General features: G+C 38.7%; 2 protein-coding genes across 3 annotated transcripts in view; one reads left to right on the forward strand and one right to left on the reverse strand.

The window, feature by feature from the left end:
• Positions 1-2416: 2416 nt before the first annotated feature.
• Positions 2417-2914, reverse strand: LOC306874591 (achaete-scute homolog 5-like; the record flags this gene model as incomplete). The annotated part of the gene is made up of 1 exon (XM_079424738.1): positions 2417-2914. One exon carries the CDS (start codon positions 2912-2914, stop codon positions 2417-2419), a length of 498 nt encoding a protein of 165 aa, XP_079280864.1.
• Positions 2915-9455: 6541 nt separating this feature from the next.
• Positions 9456-22098, forward strand: part of def6b (DEF6 guanine nucleotide exchange factor b) — a 13931-nt gene continuing 1288 nt past the window's right edge. Inside the window, exons 1-10 of one of the 2 annotated variants that reach the window (XM_079424631.1) lie at positions 9456-9593; positions 10060-10200; positions 10886-11065; positions 11753-11980; positions 12300-12446; positions 12520-12628; positions 14610-14926; positions 15307-15473; positions 21492-21690; positions 21764-21854. In XM_079424631.1, the coding sequence (XP_079280757.1) occupies positions 9498-9593; positions 10060-10200; positions 10886-11065; positions 11753-11980; positions 12300-12446; positions 12520-12628; positions 14610-14926; positions 15307-15473; positions 21492-21690; positions 21764-21854 (1675 nt within the window). In that variant the 5' untranslated portion in view covers positions 9456-9497. The remainder of the gene's footprint in view (positions 9594-10059; positions 10201-10885; positions 11066-11752; positions 11981-12299; positions 12447-12519; positions 12629-14609; positions 14927-15306; positions 15474-21491; positions 21691-21763; positions 21855-22098) is intronic. The other variant, XM_079424632.1, reaches the window with a different exon arrangement.

Consider the following 22098-nt stretch of genomic DNA (forward strand, 5'->3'; position numbering starts at 1 on the left):
TCTGTCCCTCAATCTGTTTCTCTCGCTGTCTCTCTCTGCTCTTGCTTGGTTAGTACTGCAGCTGTCTGACTTAAAAAATAAATATAGACAATGCGTGTCACTCAGTTTAAGCATGTGTGTTCGGGGATAACAGAGCATGACAGAGTCATGGTCACAGAGACATAGATAAAAAGGCAGGACTTTCACGCAGTCATAACTTTGGAATGTTCTCATTGACTTGTTCTGTTTGGGCTTTGTGACATCACTGAGTTGCCAAACCAATCAGCTCACAGATGAGTCACTGTCATCTCTGTGGTTGCACATGATTTATGAGCTTTTTCCGATTGTCCCAATCATTCTTGAGTCTCTTTACAACTATACAAATGTCTTAACCTGTCAGGAACATTTTTGGGTCATAAATTTAATTTATGTTTATTTGCGCTGTAAAAATGATCAATAAATCAGGGTAAAATATCTTTATTCAGTGCTGAAACTCATCAAAATGTACCAGTTGCAAAAATGTTTTAAAGTTGTATGGGACTCAAATAGAAATAATTGAAATGATTTATACAGCCAATTTGATTAAACTTAAAAATGAAAGGCAGCAACTGTGTTTATGAACATGTTGAATGCAGCAAAAAACAGAAACAAGACTACAATCAATGTATCTCTAAGTAAAAAAACAGCCCCATTCCAAGTATAATTTAAGATTTATTTGAATAAAATTTTTAAAAAAATCACAGTTCACATGATCACATGAGAATGCAAGAGCAGAAACCGGGTGTCGTGTTGATCTCAAGGCTTTTTTGGGCGTCATGACCCCTGTGCCCTCATGTCCCAGTCTGAAGACACACTACATCAAAAAAATGTCACTCTTGTGCCATATTCAACTCGGGTCAGAAGATTTCATTACTTTATTGAAAACCAAACTTAAAGGGGTCATATGACGATGCTAAAAATAACTTTATTTTGTGTATCTGGTGTAATTCAATGTGTTTATGCGGTTTAAATGGGTCCTATTTTGCTTTTTCACTTTTTGAATCTTAGTCAGTGTGTAGTGTGTATGTTTGGGCATAAAACAATCTACAAAGTTACAAATCTCAAAGTCCACTCCAAAGGGAGATATTTCATTTTTTCGGCCTTCATCAAACCCGGAACTAATCGAGTCATTTGTGTCAGGCTGGGGAGAGAGTTATTGTAATAATGTAAATTAGGTGAAAAATAATGATTTTCGAACCACCAATCATGAGAGCATGTTCTAGTACACCCCCAAAACAAAATCAAGACTTTGTAAAAGAGCATAATAGGACCCCTTTAAGGTTAAAAAACACATTACTTTCCACATATTGTACATTATTGTTGCTCCTCTCTGCCCCGCTTTTATGAAACGCATCGATTTTTACAAAACGTTCTGAAAAGCGCAGTGTGCTCTGATTGGCCAGCTATGCGGTGCATTGTGATTGGCCGAATACCTCAAGCATGTGATGGAAATGTTACACCCCTTACCATATTTGGAAACACACAGCGTCTCCATGACAGCAATACTACAGCGAGAATAAAAGTTACGCCTTCTTTCTTTGCGTAAAAATTTGGCCGGTGTTATGCAAATCTTCCAGCACAGTGACGTAGACATGTGGGGGCGTGTTTTAGGAAGGCGTGGACGAGTCTTAACTTTTATAAAGAATAGCTCTTCAATGGCATACACGGATAATGACTGATAAAACTATGTTTTTACTAGCGGACAACTACAGTGAATACTGTAACACTCGTTACAGTTACTTACTTGACGATGTTGTGTCCTAAAATGCCGTTAAGACTTAATGCAGCTGTTTGTGATTTTTGATTCGTGCACGCGAACATGCATATGTGAAGTGCAGACGCCGATGCGGGAGAGCTGGGTCTGACTCCGGGCTACTTTTACACTATTGCTGCGGGTTATAATGCAAGATAGCAGTTCTAAATTCACATTAAACCATGGCTTCATGGGCTTTTTGCTCTAATTTATTTTTGGTATATTTTGCATGATAATGATAGGAATCTATCCCTTGACCTGATTGGTTGTTGAATTTTGTGACGTAGCAAACCGAGGGCTGTTTCAAACCTTAGTTGGGAAACTACAGTTTTAAAGAGAAAATACTCAGCAATGGTGTTGATTAATGTATTGGCAGATGGTTTGTCTAAAAGCATATTAAAAACACCACATAGACAAATAAACAATATAAAAAACTTGATTTTCACTACAGGGGGACTTGAAAATCGCCTCACATGACCCCTTTCAATAAGCTTCAGTAATTATTTGAACATTTCCTGGATAGATGCTCTTTTTGAATTACAAATTGTGCTTTTGCATCATTGAAACACATGCTAATATCTGATAATCAGCAACGTTTTGGTGGCGCAGGATAAAAGTTGCATGAACGATGTTTTCTGTAAGTCATTAACTCCCGACAGACTCCTCAGAAGATGATTCGGAAACGGAAAGCGGCGACGCTCCTCCGTTCTGCTCCACCCTGCCCGCATTCTCCACCAAATCCTGCAGGTACTTGATGTAGCGTATTGCTGCGCGCAGCGTCTCCACTTTGCTCAGACGTTTTTCCGTGGTCCCGTTGGGCAGGTGGTCTCGTAGTTTGGCGTATCCCTGATTTACGCACTTCACGCGCTGGCGTTCACGCTCGTTGCGTTTCTGGATGAAGGCGGGCTCGAAGGGACATTCGTAAACGCCGAAATTACCATGGAACGGCGGCAGATACGAGAGCAGCGCAGCGCCGCCGCAGTAGGATCTATCGTAGACTCGCTGATCAATGTGGGTAGGGTATAAAAACAGCGGCAATGCGCGATCGGCGTGAACGTCGTTCCCTCTGTAACCACCAGGGGGCGCACAATACCTGCTGCTCCTGGCCAAATGGCAATGAGAGTCCTGGAGGGATGCATCCATGTTGAGATGAGGCACGCTAATCAGAGTTGGTTCTGTTCGTTTGTTCGTAAACGAAAGTCACGCCCAAGGAAGTGTCTCTAAAACTGACGGATTAACTTGCGTTTCCTGAGGTGAGGAAGCATCGTCTTCTTCCTCGTTTAAATCCCAGACGCTCGGAAAACGGCTTCTGCTGCTCTTTGAAAGCCCTGTGAAGGATTTCGGGAGAGACAGACGAGAGTTTAGACCAGAGGACTTCAAACACACTTCAGATTAACATAATAACTGTTTAGGCTGAGGTTCAAATGCACGGGATAAACCCGCGGACGGTCCTTGCAATTAACACGGATTTAACATGAAATACAGTCGATAAGACCCAAAACAGTCTGTGAGCGCAAACGCCTGTTAAAATCACTATCTGTGCTTCCACTATACGTGCTATCCAAATAATAATGCATATGATTTATTGGCAGAAATCTGAAGTTAAATAAGGCTTGATATGGGCACAGGTGAAGTATGTACTACGATTGCATGCTTGTATTTGCATGTTAGATAAAAGTGTGCAGCAGTGTGTCAGTAATCCGTCTCTAATTCACGACATTGTGTACTACACAAGAGTTATAGGAGGTAAGCAGAATGTGCTCGAGGAATAATAAGGTCTCTGAAAGAAAAATAAACGACTGATCTAATCCCTCATTGTGTTTACAATTTATAGACATATCTGCGCTTGTCTTGTGTGTATTTGGAGCTTGAGGCGAAACATTAAATGACGTCTAATCTGTCTTTCAGTGGAAATCCCCTCAGCTGTGAAGTGGTATCAGATTGGACGTATAAAGGAGAAAAGATTGAAGCAGTGGAGAAATTATGAATTGAAACACGTCAGAGACTTTTCATGTGGCTACAAAGAAAAACAGTCCTGCTGCTCGTCTTGTGTCAATGCATTGTGGGTCATTTTATTGTCAAGTTAGCTGATGCAGCTTTTGCAGACCACATTAAAACATATTGAATAATAAATAACATGCAGCACCAGTTACAGCATACTGTTCTTTATTCAATAATGCAGATATAACTGTTTAAAGGGGAAATCTATCTATATATTATTTTTTTTAATGTACACATCCTTTTTGTTATATGCAAAGGAGCATAACACATTTATGTATATAATACAAAAACCTATGTACAAACTATTGTACAAACAAACTATGTACAATTGCAAAGATTTAGAAAACAACTGAAGAAAACAATATGAAATAAATACATTTCAATAAGCACAAAAGCAGAAATGCCTACATTTTACAATATATATGCTATAAAATACATAAATAATATATATATATATATATAATATAAATACTGTTATTATATATATTTTATATTACATACTGATCATTAAATCAAGATTGAATGCATTATTAAAGTTGTTTAGATATTTAGATACAGAAGTAAAGCATCTTGTTTTGCACCAACATCTGTAAAATGTTTCATACAGATTTATTCTTAAAACGCAGCTGAACTGATCTGTCACTGTTTAGTTTTAATTGAATGTTTACCGTAATATTACAGGCATAATGAGACAACAGCAGCTGGTGTTGAGGAGACTGGACATGTCTTACCTGAGAGGAAGAGGAGCCGGTTCTCCGGTCTGTGGATCTCCACACACACCTGAGTGATGTTACAGGTGAGCTCTCAGCGCTTTACCTGCCGCCGGTCCACGTCCCGCCCCTCTGTGTGTGTGTGTGTCTGTTTACACTCTAACATGAGCATTTCAAAGGCAGGATGAGCTTCAGGAAGTCGGCAGAGATGGGTTTTTGTTTTGTGCTGGAGTCTGAAATTACGGCGGGGTGCAGAAAGCTGCAGACGGCTGTTTACTGATCTCAGATCTGTCATCCAGATGCTAAAACACACGCATGTTCGTCCTGGATAATGACTGGAGCTTCGCTTCACTGTGATGTTCAGATTCACAGATAATGATGATGATGATGAAGGTTTCATATCCTCTGTGTCTTTAGGGGTGAAGCGCTGTATGATGAGTGTGATCGCTCTGCATCCTCTTCCTCTGGGTTCTGAAGATATAAAGCCTGACTAGCAGCCGCACAAAACATTCATTTGACATAATAACACAGTTTAATCACATGCTTTTATTACCGTCTGATATCAGAACGAACCATAGACATATGATAGTTTTTGTCTGTCTATCTATATATCTGTCTATCAATCCGTCTGTCTGTCTATCTGTTTGTCTGTCTGTCTATCTATCTATCTATCTATCTATCTATCTATCTATCTATCTATCTATCTATCTATCTATCTATCTATCTGTCTATCTGTCTGTCTGTCTGGCTGTCTGGCTGTCTGGCTGTCTGTCTGTCTGTCTGTCTGTCTGTTTGTCTGTCTATCTATATATCTGTCTATCAATCCGTCTGTCTGTCTATCTGTTTGTCTGTCTGTCTATCTATCTATCTATCTATCTATCTATCTATCTATCTATCTATCTATCTATCTGTCTGTCTGTCTGTCTGTCTGTCTGTCTGTCTGTCTGTCTGTCTGTCTGTCTGTCTGTCTGTCTGTCTATCCATCTGTCTGTCTATCTGTTTGTTTGTCTGTCTATCTATATATCTGTCTATCAATCCGTCTGTCTGTCTATCTGTTTGTTTGTCTGTCTATCTATATATCTGTCTATCATCTATCTGTCTGTCTGTCTGTCTGTCTGTCTGTCTGTCTATCTATCATCTGTCTATCTGTCTGTCTGTCTGTCTGTCTGTCTATCATCTATCTGTCTGTCTGTCTATCTATCTATCATCTGTCTATCTATCTATCTATCTATCTATCTATCTATCTATCTATCTATCTATCTATCTATCTATCTATCTATCTATCTATCTATCATCTATCTGTCTGTCTGTCTGTCTGTCTATCTATCATCCGTCTGTCTGTCTGTCTGTCTGTCTGTCTATCATCTATCTGTTTGTCTGTCTATCTATCTATCATCTGTCTGTCTGTCTGTCTATCTATCTATCATCTGTCTGTCTGTCTGTCTGTCTGTCTATCTATCATCCGTCTGTCTGTCTGTCTGTCTATCATCTATCTGTCTGTCTGTCTATCTATCTATCATCTATCTGTCTGTCTGTCTATCTATCATCTATCTGTCTATCTATCCATCTGTCTGTCTATCTGTTTGTTTGTCTGTCTATCTATATATCTGTCTATCAATCCGTCTGTCTGTCTATCTGTTTGTTTGTCTGTCTATCTATATATCTGTCTATCATCTATCTGTCTGTCTGTCTGTCTGTCTGTCTGTCTGTCTGTCTGTCTGTCTGTCTGTCTGTCTGTCTATCTATCTATCTATCTATCTATCTATCTATCTATCTATCTATCTATCTATCTATCTATCTATCTATCTATCTATCTATCTGTCTGTCTGTCTGTCTGTCTGTCTGTCTGTCTGTCTGTCTGTCTGTCTGTCTATCATCTGTCTATCTGTCTGTCTGTCTGTCTGTCTATCATCTATCTGTCTGTCTGTCTATCTATCTATCATCTGTCTATTTATCTGTCTGTCTGTCTGTCTGTCTATCTATCATCTATCTGTCTGTCTGTCTGTCTATCATCTGTCTGTCTGTCTGTCTATCTATCATCCGTCTGTCTGTCTGTCTGTCTGTCTATCATCCATCTGTCTGTCTGTCTATCTATCTATCATCTGTCTGTCTGTCTGTCTATCTATCTATCATCTGTCTGTCTGTCTATCTATCATCCGTCTGTCTGTCTGTCTGTCTATCATCTATCTGTCTGTCTGTCTATCTATCTATCATCTATCTGTCTGTCTGTCTATCTATCATCTATCTGTCTGTCTGTCTGTCTGTCTATCATCTATCTGTCTGTCTGTCTGTCTGTCTGTCTGTCTGTCTGTCTATCTATCTATCTATCTATCATCTATCTGTCTGTTTGTCTGTCTATCTATCATCTGTCTGTCTGTCTGTCTGTCTATCATCTATCTGTCTGTCTGTCTGTCTGTCTATCTATCTATCTATCTATCTATCTATCTATCTATCTATCTATCTATCTATCTATCTGTCTATCTGTCTGTCTGTCTGTCTGTCTGTCTGTCTGTCTGTCTGTCTGTCTATCTATCTATCTGTTTGTCTGTCTGTTTGTTTGTCTGTCTATCTATATATCTGTCTATCAATCCGTCTGTCTGTCTATCTGTTTGTCTGTCTGTCTATGTATCCGTCTGTGTGTATCCATTCATTTGTATATCAATCCGTCCGTCAGTCCGTCCGTCCATCTATCTATCTGTCTATCTGTCTGTCTGTCTGTCTGTCTGTCTCTCTGTCTGTCTGTCTGTCTGTCTGTCTCTCTGTCTGTCTGTCTGTCTGTTTGTTTGTCTGTCTATCTATATCTGTCTATCAATCCGTCTATCTGTCTGTTCCATTGTTCTGTTTGTCTGACTATATCTGTCTGTCTGTCCCTGTCTATCTGTCCATCTGTCTGGACAATAAGAGACAAACACACTCAGGACTCGTTCATCATGTTGACGTCAGCGGTGGGATGTGAAGCTCTTCATTCGTTTGACATCACTGAAGTAAGAGACCTGCATCCAAACCGCTGTCATCAACGTCTGGACGTCCCATTCCCGATCGCACTCCCACAACACGCCTGTGTGACGGGAAACAAATCATATCCACTAACACGGCCTGATTGTTTAATAAAGCACAGCTACACACACACACACTGCGTTTGTGAATCTTTGAAGGAGGATCGCGTTTAAAAGTCTCTCAGCAGCAGAGGATATGAGCACACACACAGCCCTGAGCGCTAAACACTCCGCAACAATTAACACGTCTCTCACACTGGCGCTCTTCTGTGTCTGTCAGAAATCAGCTGACATGATCGTATCATAACAACACCTCATTTCTACAGGTGTGAGTGGATCCAGGTGTGCGCTCAGGAAGACCTGATGACTGTGTGCCTCTGTCAGCGCTCTCAAGTGTTTACTGTATGCTACGGCTATGTGTGGAATACTAGCGTCCTGCAGAGTGTGCAGTGTGTGCTGTGGTATGCTTGTCATGTGATCTCATCTTGCATATGTAATTCAGAATTAATTATCATTTCATTTGCACTTTTAATCCTATGTTGTGTAAAAATGTGATTGTGTAATCAAATACTGGCTAAGTAAAGAGTTCCATTCATCACGTTGAAAGTGGAAGGTCGTGTTGGATGCATTGCCTTATGGGGAACCACATTCACCACTAAAACCATTCTTACACTATCTATCTGTCTGTCTTCATTATGTTTACATCATAACATCATGCCTTACAGTTTTTCTCAATTGCTTTGTCACATTTTTCGAAACAGTCCTACAGTTTTTCTCAGTTGCTTTGGTGCATTTCTCGAATCATCCTTAATATTTGCAAAGTATGTGCATTTCTAAAAACAATTTGTGCAAACAACACCACACAGTAGATTACCTGCAAAAGCCTTATTCAAAATCTTTAGTTCATCTCTCAAAAGTATTTATGTCAATGAACATATCAGTGCCATCAGAATGAAAAGTCCTTGTGTCATTGTTCACATACAAGATAGTCAAAATGCTTAGTTATATTGTCAATATAACAGTGCACTCTGTTACAGTAGTATTACCTGATGTAAACTATGGCAACAGTTTGGATGACAGTTACTGTACTGAAATGCAGAAGACTGCACTTATGTACGCCATATATCCTTTCAAAAGTACACATTTACACATTACTGTATGAGGGATATCGATTGAAAGAGACTGTTTCAAAATGTTTGAATTATTGAGGATATGGTCGATCTCCCAATATTTAGCTGCACCCTTCAGCCGTTGTAAGGCCTTGATTGATAACACGGTCCATGATTGTGGCCCTTATTTCATCTGATATGCACCTATCTTTGGCCTCTTCTTCCTCTTCCTCTGTTTGGCATCTGTACACTTCCATGCATCCTTACTCCTCTTCTTCCTCTCGGCTGTTGACCCTCATTGTTTTCTGGATGTTCGTCCATCGTCACAGTTTGTATCTTTTGTGTTGTCCTCTGTCTATATATGCTTTCCAACTGAAGGGTCATGAGATGCACCTTTGAGCTATTGCTTTATAATTGGTTGATCTATATTCTCTTCATTAGTGAGAGTCAAGATTCACTTGATCAGTTCATGGCAAATTTACAAAAAGTCTAATGGAAATATAGATGTGAATATGATAGATCAACCATTTTGCATTTAATGACTTATACGATGAACTAATGACCAGATGTGGAGGTTAAACAAGTAGTTTTGAAAATTTCATTTCTGTTCTGAGAAATGCACCAAAGCCACTGAGAAAAACTGTAATTATATTTACAGTTTAAGGAAATCCACAAAAGGTAATGATGTTTTCAAAGTCAATGAATAATTTTATGAAATAATTCTGATCAAAGTAATGATTATAGTACACATACTATATGCAGCAGAAACAGTACTCTTATGGTGATGTGTTATTGTGTACTGCTGCAGACAGGAGGTGCCAGAGATCAGCAAACACCTGCAGGATGTGGCCAGACTCACAGAGAGAATGAAGGAGAGCAGAAATAAGACTCAGATCATCAGGTGTGAGACATGGCGCTGAGAGCCGCTCTGCTGAAGAGTATCTGGTACGCCTTCACGTCCCTGGACACCGAAGACAGCGGCAAAGTGTCCAAATCACAGCTCAAGGTGAGACATATTAGTTAGATATGTGTGTAAGTCTCAAAAACTCACTTTAGGAACGTTCACAAAGTTGAAAGTGATTGATAAAGTTAATTATTTTTTACTTTACCTTAATTTATACCTTAATTATAATAACATCTTATGTGTATTATGTGTAAATAGTGTATTTTGTACATTATGTGTTAAGTTGAAGTGTTTTTAAGCACACACTCAATGTTTTCACCCATCATTACATCAATGTACTGTATTTGACTGTAAAGTGGTCTGGTTTGAAGGAGGTTTATGTTCGTCTGCACCCATCATAAATGTCTTTATATAACGCAGCAGGAGTGTACAGTATGTCTCCATGTAGATATCTGAGTTTGTGAAACTGCTGTTCTAGTTAATCTGAATCACACTCTGTGGCTTTAGACGGATCTGCATCAAACAAAAGCTGCAGTCAGACCGTGTGTGTGTGTGTGTGTGTGTGCAGGTTTTGTCCCATAACCTTCACAGTGTTTTGCGGATTCCTCACGACCCTGTGGCCCTCGAGAGACACTTCAGCGATGATGACGACGGTCCCGTATCCAGTCAGGGGTACATGCCCTACCTGAATCAGTTCATACTGGACAAGGTACTGCAACACAAGCATGCTCTTTCAATGCTCATGAGACTCTCAGTTATGCTTCTTTGAAGTATTAACTTTATCTCAGATGTTTCTCCTGAAATTAGATGAAAATAACCCCAAATCCAGTAAGAGTTTAGAGCTATAAAACGAATGTGGGGAGTAGTTCAGATCATTAAATATTTGTGACTCAGGAGCACAAAACCAGTCATAAGGGTCAATTTTTCTAAATTTAGATTTATACATCATGAATAAATAATCTTTCCATTGATGCATGGTTTGTTAGGATAGCACTATATTTGACTGAGATACAACTATTATCTCTTTCATAGCTCGTAGACTTCATTGAGTCTTTCATTGATGATCTGTTTGGTCTCAGATATTTCTCTTAAAATTAAAAAAGTAAAATACAGAAGAATGTGGAGAGCAGATCAGATCATTTGGTGAGAAATGTTTACGTTCATAAGGAGATCTCTGACTTTAATAACAGTGCTAGCTTGGAGAGATAAGAGTAGAACATAAAACATATTTTATTTGGGAAAATTGAAAGAATTTCTCAGATGCATGAGTCAAATCTGAGCAGAGTTTGAGAAGTGGTTGAGATCTGATCTGAAACGGGAAATTACTGGGGAAGAAACCAAAGTCTCCGTTGAATCTCTTGGAGAAATCGAGATCATGTTTGTTGTGTGATCAGGTGACGGAGGGGACGTTCGTTAAAGAGGAAGTTGACGAGCTGTGCTGGACTCTCTCTTCCAAGAAGAATTACCGTCCCGATGCGCAGCGGGTTTTGTCCAATCAGGACTCCATGCGGCTCTGGTGTCTCTTCAACTTCCTAGCGGACGACAGATATCCTCTCACACTCGTGCCGGAGGAGGTGAGCACACACACGTCTGGTCATCTTATCGGTTTGGTAACCATGGTAATTTCAGTCAGGTCCACATTTAGGACAAAAGCTATTACAGACCAGCATTTACTTCATTTCAGGGTTTTTACAATCTTTTGAGAGAGAAATTCAAGTATTTTACAAGCTTTCACGCAACTATTTACCGCACTTTAAATCTCTAAAAATGATCAAATTTAAATAATATTTTTAATGGGATGACCAAAATATACATGATGGTAAACAAACACTTGTGTAAAAAAACAAAAACCCACTATAACCAGTAGATGGCAGCAGAGGAGCACTTATTCTCTTATTAGTCATTCGTTTTTACTTTTTGCTTTATATTTAGAAATTATAAAATCACTATTATAAAACATCAAATCATCAAGAATTCAATTTTTGTCCAAGTTTTGCACTTTTTTTGTCTGTCAAGGTCACAAAGTGCCTTGAAAAACAAACTTTTCTTCAATTTGTGACTGAATCACACATAATGTCCTTTTATAATCACCGATGTTGTCGCCCAGTTACATAGAATACTATAGTAGAGCAGTCTATATTCATTTTCCCCTCACCCTTAGCGCTACCAAATCTGCTGATGCCGCTGCTCTCACATGTTAGATATGATAAGTAAGCAATCAATGTGTTTTTTTTCATGGCTGTGATCGGTGTTGTGTCCAGGCGGAGTATCTGCTGAGGAAGGTCAGCAGCGTGATGCCGGTGGAGCTGACCTGCGTGGAGCTGGAGGAGTTTCTGTCGCAGGACGCTGTCCAGAAGGACGGTCTGAGCGTCTGGAGCTTCCTGGACGTGGTGAACGCGGCCGCCGTGAGTCGAGGATTGGACCGAGAGAGCATCGGCGTGGCTGTGGAGAAGGTCTACAGGGAGATGGTGGGGAACGTGCTGAAGGAGGTGCGATCATTTCCATATCATATCAGGATTATATGACCCTGGACCACAAAACCAGTCATGAGGGTCAATTATTTAGCATAAATGTGGAAGGAAACGCTTTCCTGGAGAATGAATGCAAACAACTTGTTTGTTCACAATTAAACTTCACAGAGTAGATGGTTTTATTTTTCCCTAAATTCTGTTTTCTGTCTTATTTTTTCTGGGTTCTCTGTTTTATTATTCAATACAAATTGACAGTACACACACATATATTATGTAAATAAAAACTAAATAAATGAATGGCTGGAGATGAAGTGTATTTCTTCTCGTTGGGTCTCAGGGCTATCTGTGGAAGAAGGGTCACCTGCGCAGGAACTGGACGGAGCGCTGGTTCTGTCTGAAGCCCGGCTCGCTCTCGTATTTCGTGGGCGAGGACTGCAGGGACTGTAAGGGCGTCATCGAGATGGACCAGAACTGCTGCGTGGAGGTACGGCGCTCGCTGCTGCGTTTACGTCCGGAGCGTTTCTATGTGTGACGCCGTGTCTGGCTGTGACCCACAGGTGCTGTCGGACCGAGACGGGAAGAGATGCATGTTCTGCGTCAAGACGCTCAACAAAACCTTCGAGATCAGCTCGCCCGACTCCAGACAGAGACAGGAGTGGATCACAGGTGTGTGTCTCTGAGAAACCACACAGAAACCTGCTCAAAGTGCATCTGATAGCATGTTATTTTAAGCATGCTCAGATATTTTTATATAATATTAATACATTGTATAAATATAAAATATCGTGAAATTAAAATATTAAATTAAATCCTCGTGATTTCACAAAATTATAAAATTTACTAATTATTTATATATATATATATTTATTAATTCTTATTAATTATTTATTAAAATTAGATTTTTTTTAAGAATGTCACAGAATTTTGTTAATTTTATTAGGTAAATTTATTAGAATTATTTATAAATTATAAAATTACTTTATACGTAATTGACTGGAAACAAGTTATTAAGGATGTTTCAATAGCTTTATTGTATTTTTTTTATTATCTTTGTGTTGTATTTTTATATAATATTTATACAATTTATAATTTGAAATATTTTAATATCATTACTTTAAAAATGTTACATTATAAAATGTCTGAAATGTGCATTTATAGATTTTTGAACTTTATTTTATGCATAAAATTCACAGAATTTAGTTAGATTTAATTGAGTAAAAATATTAGAATAATTATAAATGAGAGAATTACTTAAGTAATTGACTAGAAAGCTAGACAAAATTCCAAACATTTTTCTATGTAAGCATTTTTGAAGTATTTTCAGATTTTTTTTATTTGAATTCTTTAAAATTAGTTTCAATCTATTACAATAATTAAAATAATTTACTTGTTTATTATTAAAACTAGAAAAAATGGTAAAAATCAATTTTTGTTTTCCAGTAAAAATGTGTAAATATTCTTAAAACAAGATACATTTACAAGATTGCATCAGATACGACCTAATTTTGTAATATTTTTTATTATAAAATGTATATTTATTAAAAACCATAACATTCCTATATAAGTTTACATATCCCTTGCAGAACGTTAAAATGTTAACAAAATAAGAGGGATCATGAAAACTGCATGTTATTGAATAAGCTATTTCACATAACAGATGTTTACATATACTCCACAAGACAAAATAATAACTGAGTTTATAAAAACGACCCCATTCTAAAGTAATCAAATACCCTTGAATCTTAATACTGTGTGTCGTTTCCTGGATGATCCACGACTGTTTTTATGTTTTCTGATAGTTGTTCATGAGTCCCTTGTTGGTCCTAAGCAGTTAAACTGCCTGCTGTTCTTCAGAAAAATCCCCAGCTCCTGCACATTCTTTGGTTTTCCAGCATCTTCTGCATATTTGAACCCTTTCCAAAAGTGACTATGATTTTGAGATCCATCTTTCCCACTGAGGGCAACTGAGGGACTCATACTCAACTATTACAGTAGGTTCAAACACTCACTGATGTTCAAGAACAACACAATGCATTAAGAGACGGGGGTGAAAACTTTTTAAATTGGATCCTTCTTGAGCATCAGTACATGTTTTCACCTTATATAATAGTTGAGTCCCCCAATTGCCCTCAGTGTGAAAAGATGGATCTCAAAATCATAGTCACTTTTGGAAAGGGTTCAAATATGCAGAAGATGCTGGAAAACCAAAGAATGTGCAGGAGCTGGGGATTTTTCTGAAGGGACTCATGAACAACTATCACTAAACAAAAAACCAGGAAACTTGATCATCCAGGAAATGACACACATAGTATTAAGATTCAAGGGTATGTAAAGTTTTGAATTTTCATTAATTCATAATTGTTTGTTTTGTTTTGTGGAGTATATGTAGACATATGTTATGTGAAATAGCTTATTCAGGACAGTGCTAAATAAAAAAATAATAATATGCAATTTTCATGATACCTCTTATTTTGTTTCAGTTATTAACATTTTGCACATTCTACAAGGGGTATGTAAACTTATGAGCACAACTGTGTATATATATATATATATATATATGTAATCCATTTGAGAGCCATTTTTGTAGTAATTGTAAGCACAAGCCTCACAGAATGTTGTTATATTGAACTGGCTAAATGCATTAGAGTAATGGTAAGTCTCTCAGCGATCCAGACGGCTCTGCGTCTGTCGGCGGACGGCCGGGTCTCGCTGCACGAGGAGATGAAGGTGCGGCGGAGGGAGCTGCGCGAGGAGCGGGAGAGGAGGCGCGCGCTGCGGGCGGAGGAGACGCGGAGGCTGAGGGAGCTGCAGGGGGAGCGTCAGGAGCAGCTGGCCGAGCTGGAGCTCCTGAAGGAGGCACAGAAACAGGCTCAGGCCTCCCTGCAGCAGGAGGAGCAGAGGAGGCGCAGCCAGCACGAGGAGCTGCAGAAGACCCTGCAGAGACAGCTACAGGAGGCGCAGGAGGTGAACACACCAGAAGAGCGTCAAATAACCCTTCAGAGCTAATCAGAGAGTGTGCACTTCTTAACACTTTCAATAATTGCTAAACAGCCATTAAAAAAATGGCAAAGAAAACAAATGTTAGCTAAAATAAAAAGATACAAAAATAGGCAACATTTCAAATTTTCTCAACATATCTCAACTTGACGTCCAAAAAGCTGAAATAAAAGTTAAAGGGATAGTTCACCCAAAAATGATCTAACAAAAAATCTAACACTCTTAAGTGTAAAAAAAGCAATGTAAGTGTAAAAAACGAGTGACAGACTTGAATAGGAAGCTCATACAGACAGTGCAGATTGTAACAGGATTTTGTGTGTGTGTGTGTGTGTGTGTGTGTGTGTCAGGCGAGGGCGAATCTTCGGGCAGAGGTGGCGGTTCGGGATCTGGAGGCCGAACACCAGCAGCGGAGAATCAGAGAGCTTGAAGATCTTCATCACAGACTACAGGAAGCTCTTGAGCAGCAGATCAGAGCGAGACAGGAGGAGGAGACCTACAGATACACACAGACCAGGTACACACACACACATGCGCACACACACACACACACCCACTCACAAACACGCCAGAGAGACATACAGAGAGAGAGAGAGACAGAAAGGTTGTCAATAACTCTCAGAGGAAGCTCTGCCCAGAAACTTAAACAAACAAACGCATCAAACACACACTCATATTACATATTTCGATATTTAAATATTTATCTCAAAGAGACATAGACCTATGTAGGCATAGACCTTTATAGTTTTTATTTAAATGCATTTAGATATTTATTAATATTTTTTAAGTGTGAATTAGCTAATATTGGCATATACCTCTATTGTTTTTCATTTAAATATATATATATATATATCTATATATATATATATATATATATATATATATATATATATATATATATATATATATATATATATATATATATATATATATACAGTATATATATCATATATTTTAATAAAAGCTTTAAAGATTTATACCTCTCTCTCTCTCTCTCTCTCTCTCTCTCTATATATATATATATATATATATATATATATATATGTATATATTATGATTATTATGATTATTATTTATTTATTACTTAATTTTCACTTTAATCCAGTTGCTAAAGGAGGTTTTGTCATATATAGCTCTTGCCTGCAGATAAAGCTAATAACTATTAAACACACACACACACACACACGCACGCACGCACGCACACACACACACACACACACACACACACACACAGTGTCTCTGAAAAACACCGTACTCGTGTCACTTCCTGTCGTCTGTGTTGTGGTGTGGTGTCACTTAATGCATTTTATAATGCACGTTCATATCTGCTGGTCTGTATCTTTGTGTCAACAAGACTTATAGGCTGATGAATTGTCTTTATCATCTTCGTCAAAGACTACAGAATACCCTTAAGTCCCTTATTATTATTATATTATTATTAAATTTAGTCCATTATGCCACATATTAAGCGTTTTGCTGTATGGGAGGACAAGTGAAAGTTTGTATATTGTGTTCATGGCCGTCTGCTTGCCTTGTAGTACATTTAATAATAACTATACATCGAATTTCATCGTTTAATTGCACTTAATGTATCGCCATATTAAGTGTTTATGGTTTTCTAGAAACTTTGTGCATTGCATTGATATTCTGCTGTTCTGTAGCCACGGATTTGCGGGTCTTGTGTTTTTCTCCTTCAGATGACTTGAAGGACCCTGCTTTATTGCACTAAATTAGTTTTAATCGTTTAAGCATTCGATTAAATCTCCATTGGCAACACACACGATTCGTGTCGAATGCAAGTGACGCCTGTAGCGGAGAGTGCATGCGGCGATTACAAGTGACATTGTAGTTTAGTTTCTTCTTTCTTGTCTTCACCACCTGGCTACTGTTGTAAATAAAATATAAATGTAATAAAATAATCAATAAATAGAACAAAATAAAATATAAAAAAGACTGCAAGAGAAGACACTTGTGGAAGCGTCTGAGAGTGCTAGTCTGCAGCCAGACCCTGTTGAAATGCTGCACAAACGTTGATGTGATGTGTGTTTCACTCGATTAATAAACCTCCAACACAGTTCAAGCAGAAGTGCTAGCGTTTAGCTCTACACTGGTGTTTAGTTGCTCCTCTAGCGCCTGGGTAACTTAATACAGCTTAACAACATTCATTAGCTCTGAAGATGAGTTTTATCTGGTGTTTAACTGTTAGCATTAAAGTTTCTGGTGTTTAACTGTTAGCATAAACGTTTCTGGTGTTTAACTGTTAGCATCAAAGTTTCTGGTGTTTAACTGTTAGCATTAAAGTTTCTGGTGTTTAGCTGTGTGAGCATCGAAGTTTCAGGTGTTTAACTGTGTGAGCATCGAAGTTTCAGGTGTTTAACTGTTAGCATCAAAGTTTCTGGTGTTTAGCTGTGTGATCATCGAAGTTTCTGGTGTTTAACTGTTAGCATCAAAGTTTCTGGTGTTTAACTGTTAGCATTAAAGTTTCTGGTGTTTAACTGTTAGCATCAAAGTTTCTGGTGTTTAGCTGTGTGATCATCGAAGTTTCTGGTGTTTAACTGTTAGCATCAAAGTTTCTGGTGTTTAACTGTTAGCATCGAAGTTTCTGGTGTTTAACTGTTAGCATTAAAGTTTCTGGTGTTTAACTGTTAGCATTAAAGTTTCTGGTGTTTAGCTGTGTGAGCATCGAAGTTTCAGGTGTTTAACTGTGTGAGCATCGAAGTTTCAGGTGTTTAACTGTTAGCATCAAAGTTTCTGGTGTTTAGCTGTGTGATCATCGAAGTTTCTGCTGTTTAACTGTTAGCATTAAAGTTTCTGGTGTTTAGCTGTGTGAGCATCGAAGTTTCAGGTGTTTAACTGTGTGAGCATCGAAGTTTCAGGTGTTTAACTGTTAGCATCAAAGTTTCAGGTGTTTAGCTGTGTGAGCATCGAAGTTTCTGCTGTTTAACTGTTAGCATCAAAGTTTCTGGTGTTTAGCTGTGTGAGCATCGAAGTTTCAGGTGTTTAACTGTTAGCATCAAAGTTTCTGGTGTTTAGCTGTGTGAGCATCGAAGTTTCAGGTGTTTAGCTGTGTGAGCATCGAAGTTTCTGCTGTTTAACTGTTAGCATCAAAGTTTCTGGTGTTTAGCTGTGTGAGCATCGAAGTTTCTGGTGTTTAACTATTAGCATCAAAGTTTCTGGTGTTTAGCTGTGTGAGCATCGACGTTTCTGGTGTTTAACTGTTAGCATCAAAGTTTCTGGTGTTTAGCTGTGTGAGCATCGATGTTTCTGGTGTTTAACTGTGTGAGCATCGAAGTTTCTGGTGTTTAACTGTTAGCATCAAAGTTTCTGGTGTTTAGCTGTGTGAGCATCAAAGTTTCTGGTGTTTAACTGTTAGCATCAAAGTTTCTGGTGTTTAACTGTGTGAGCATCGACGTTTCAGGTGTTTAACCGTATGAGCATCAAAGTTTCTGGTGTTTAACTGTTAGCATCAAAGTTTCTGGTGTTTAACTGTTAGCATCAAAGTTTCTGGTGTTTAGCTGTGTGAGCATCGAAGTTTCAGGTGTTTAACTGTGTGAGCATCGAAGTTTCTGGTGTTTAACTGTTAGCATCAAAGTTTCTGGTGTTTAGCTGTGTGAGCATCGATGTTTCTGGTGTTTAACTGTTAGCATCAAAGTTTCTGGTGTTTAGCTGTGTGAGCATCGATGTTTCAGGTGTTTAACTGTGTGAGCATCAAAGTTTCAGGTGTTTAGCTGTGTGAGCATCGAAGTTTCAGGTGTTTAACTGTGTGAGCATCGATGTTTCAGGTGTTTAACTGTGTGAGCATCAAAGTTTCTGGTGTTTAACTGTTAGCATCGAAGTTTCAGGTGTTTAACTGTGTGAGCATCGATGTTTCAGGTGTTTAACTGTGTGAGCATCAAAGTTTCAGGTGTTTAACTGTTAGCATCAAAGTTTCTGGTGTTTAGCTGTGTGAGCATCGAAGTTTCAGGTGTTTAACTGTGTGAGCATCGAAGTTTCTGGTGTTTAACTGTTAGCATCAAAGTTTCTGGTGTTTAGCTGTGTGAGCATCGAAGTTTCAGGTGTTTAACTGTGTGAGCATCGAAGTTTCTGGTGTTTAACTGTTAGCATCGAAGTTTCTGGTGTTTAGCTGTGTGAGCATCAAAGTTTCTGGTGTTTAACTGTTAGCATCAAAGTTTCTGGTGTTTAACTGTTAGCATCGAAGTTTCTGGTGTTTAGCTGTGTGAGCATCAAAGTTTCTGGTGTTTAACTGTTAGCATCAAAGTTTCTGGTGTTTAACTGTTAGCATCAAAGTTTCTGGTGTTTAACTGTGTGAGCATCGACGTTTCAGGTGTTTAACCGTATGAGCATCAAAGTTTCTGGTGTTTAACTGTTAGCATCAAAGTTTCTGGTGTTTAACTGTTAGCATCAAAGTTTCTGGTGTTTAACTGTTAGCATCGAAGTTTCTGGTGTTTAACTGTTAGCATCAAAGTTTCTGGTGTTTAGCTGTGTGAGCATCGAAGTTTCTGGTGTTTAACTGTTAGCATCAAAGTTTCTGGTGTTTAACTGTTAGCATCAAAGTTTCTGGTGTTTAACTGTGTGAGCATCAAAGTTTCTGGTGTTTAACTGTTAGCATCAAAGTTTCTGGTGTTTAACTGTGTGAGCATCGACGTTTCAGGTGTTTAACCGTGTGAGCATCAAAGTTTCTGGTGTTTAACTGTTAGCATCAAAGTTTCTGGTGTTTAACTGTTAGCATCAAAGTTTCTGGTGTTTAGCTGTGTGAGCATCGATGTTTCTGGTGTTTAACTGTGTGAGCATCAAAGTTTCTGGTGTTTAACTGTTAGCATCAAAGTTTCTGGTGTTTAACTGTTAGCATCAAAGTTTCTGGTGTTTAGCTGTGTGAGCATCGAAGTTTCTGGTGTTGAACTGTTAGCATCAAAGTTTCTGGTGTTTAACTGTTAGCATCAAAGTTTCTGGTGTTTAACTGTGTGAGCATCGACGTTTCAGGTGTTTAACCGTGTGAGCATCAAAGTTTCTGGTGTTTAGCTGTGTGAGCATCGAAGTTTCAGGTGTTTAACTGTTAGCATCAAAGTTTCTGGTGTTTAACTGTTAGCATCAAAGTTTCTGGTGTTTAGCTGTGTGAGCATCGAAGTTTCAGGTGTTTAACTGTTAGCATCAAAGTTTCTGGTGTTTAACTGTTAGCATCAACGTTTCTGGTGTTTAACTGTTAGCATCAAAGTTTCTGGTGTTTAGCTGTGTGAGCATCGATGTTTCTGGTGTTTAACTGTGTGAGCATCAAAGTTTCTGGTGTTTAACTGTTAGCATCAAAGTTTCTGGTGTTTAACTGTTAGCATTAAAGTTTCTGGTGTTTAACTGTGTTAGCGTTAATATTTCTGGTGTTTAGCTGTGAGAGTATCAAAGTTTCTGTTGTTTAACTGTTAGCATCAAAGTTTCTGGTGTTTAGCTGTGTCAGCATCGAAGTTTCTGGTGTTTAACTGTTAGCATTAAAGTTTCTGGTGTTTAACTGTGTCAGCATCAAAGTTTCTGGTGTTTAACTGTGTTAGCGTTAATATTTCTGGTGTTAGCTGTGTGAGTATCAAAGTTTCTGGTGTTTAACTGTGTTAGCATCAAAGTTTCTGGTATTTAGCTGTGTTAGCGTTAATATTTCTGGTGTTAGCTGTGTGAGTATCAAAGTTTCTGGTGTTTAACTGTTAGCATTAAAGTTTATGGTGTTTAGCTGTTAGCATCAAAGTTTCTGGAGTTTAGCTGTGTTAGCATCGAAGTTTCTGGTGTTTAGCTGTGTTAGCATCAAAGTTTCTGGTATTTAGCTGTGTTAGCTTTAATATTTCTGGTGTTAGCTGTGTGAGCATCGATGTTTCTGGTGTTTTACTGTTAGCATGAAAGTTTCTGGTGTTTAACTGTTAGCATCAAAGTTTCTGCTGTTTAACTGTTAACATCAAATTTGTATTTAGCTGTCTTAGCATCAAAGTTTCTGGTGTTTAGCTGTTAGCATTAAAGTTTCTGGTGTTTAGCTGTCTTAGCATCAATGTTTCTGGTGTTTAGTTGTGTGAAAATCTATGTTTCTGGTTTTTAACTGTGCTAGCATTACCGTTTCTAGTTTTTAGCTGTGTTAGCATTTCTGGTGTTTAGCTGTGCTAGCATGACCAATTCTAGTGTTTAGCTGTGTTAGCACTGCTGTTCCTCTCTGAATTCAATAATGAAATGCCTTTAACTGATAATTGAGTGTTTAATCTTATTATTATACATTACTGACACTCTATCCTCCAGTTTGATACTGTTAAGTGCTTTGACACAATCTGTATTGTTAAAAGTGCTATATAAATAAAGGTGACTTGACTTCCAGTGTTTAACTATGATAGCACTGATATTTCTAGTGTTTGGCTGTGTTAGCATTAGCATTTCTGGTGTTTAGCTGTGCTAACATTACCATTTCTAATGTTTAGCTATGTTAGTATTAGCATTTCTAATGTTTCTAATGTTTAAGTGTAGTGTTGAGTTTCTCTGTGGTGTTTAGCGCTAGCGTTTGGTTCTGTGTTGGCAGGCTGCTGGCAGAGGAGGAGGAGAAGGTGAAGTCTCTGCTGGCGCTGCAGGAGGACCAGGAGGAGCAGCTCCAGCAGACTCAGCGTGAGAAGCAGGAGCTCCTGCAGGAGATGGAGAAGAAGTCTCAGGCTCTGGATGACGCCCAGCACCAGCTGGACAAAGTGCGGGCCAGCCGACGCAGAGTGGACCAGGACATCGCGGTGAGCTCAGTGCTGCGCTAGTGTCACGCTCCTCGTGTGTTCCTCAGCACTCATGAATGTGTGTCATTTGCAGGCCGCGCAGCGCAAACTCCGGCAGGCCAGCTCGAGCGTCAAACACTGGAACGTGCAGATGAACCGCCTGATGCACCCCATCGGCCCTGGAGGTTTGTTATGTTCTTGTTGCGTTAAAAGTGCATAAAAACCCAATTCATTTCTACTCAGAATCAGAAAGAGCTTTATTGCCAAGTGTGCTTACACACACAAGGAATTTGTCTTGGTGACAGAAGCTTCCGGTGCACAGACCGGATGACAACAAAATAAACAAGTGATTAAAAATAAATATGCGACCCTGGACCACAAAACCAGTCATAAGGGTCCGTTTTTGTTGAAACTGAGATTTATACATAA

The sequence above is a fragment of the Barbus barbus genome, assembly GCF_936440315.1.
Source record: "Barbus barbus genome assembly, chromosome: 9".
In the NCBI taxonomy this organism is placed as follows: domain Eukaryota; kingdom Metazoa; phylum Chordata; class Actinopteri; order Cypriniformes; family Cyprinidae; genus Barbus; species Barbus barbus.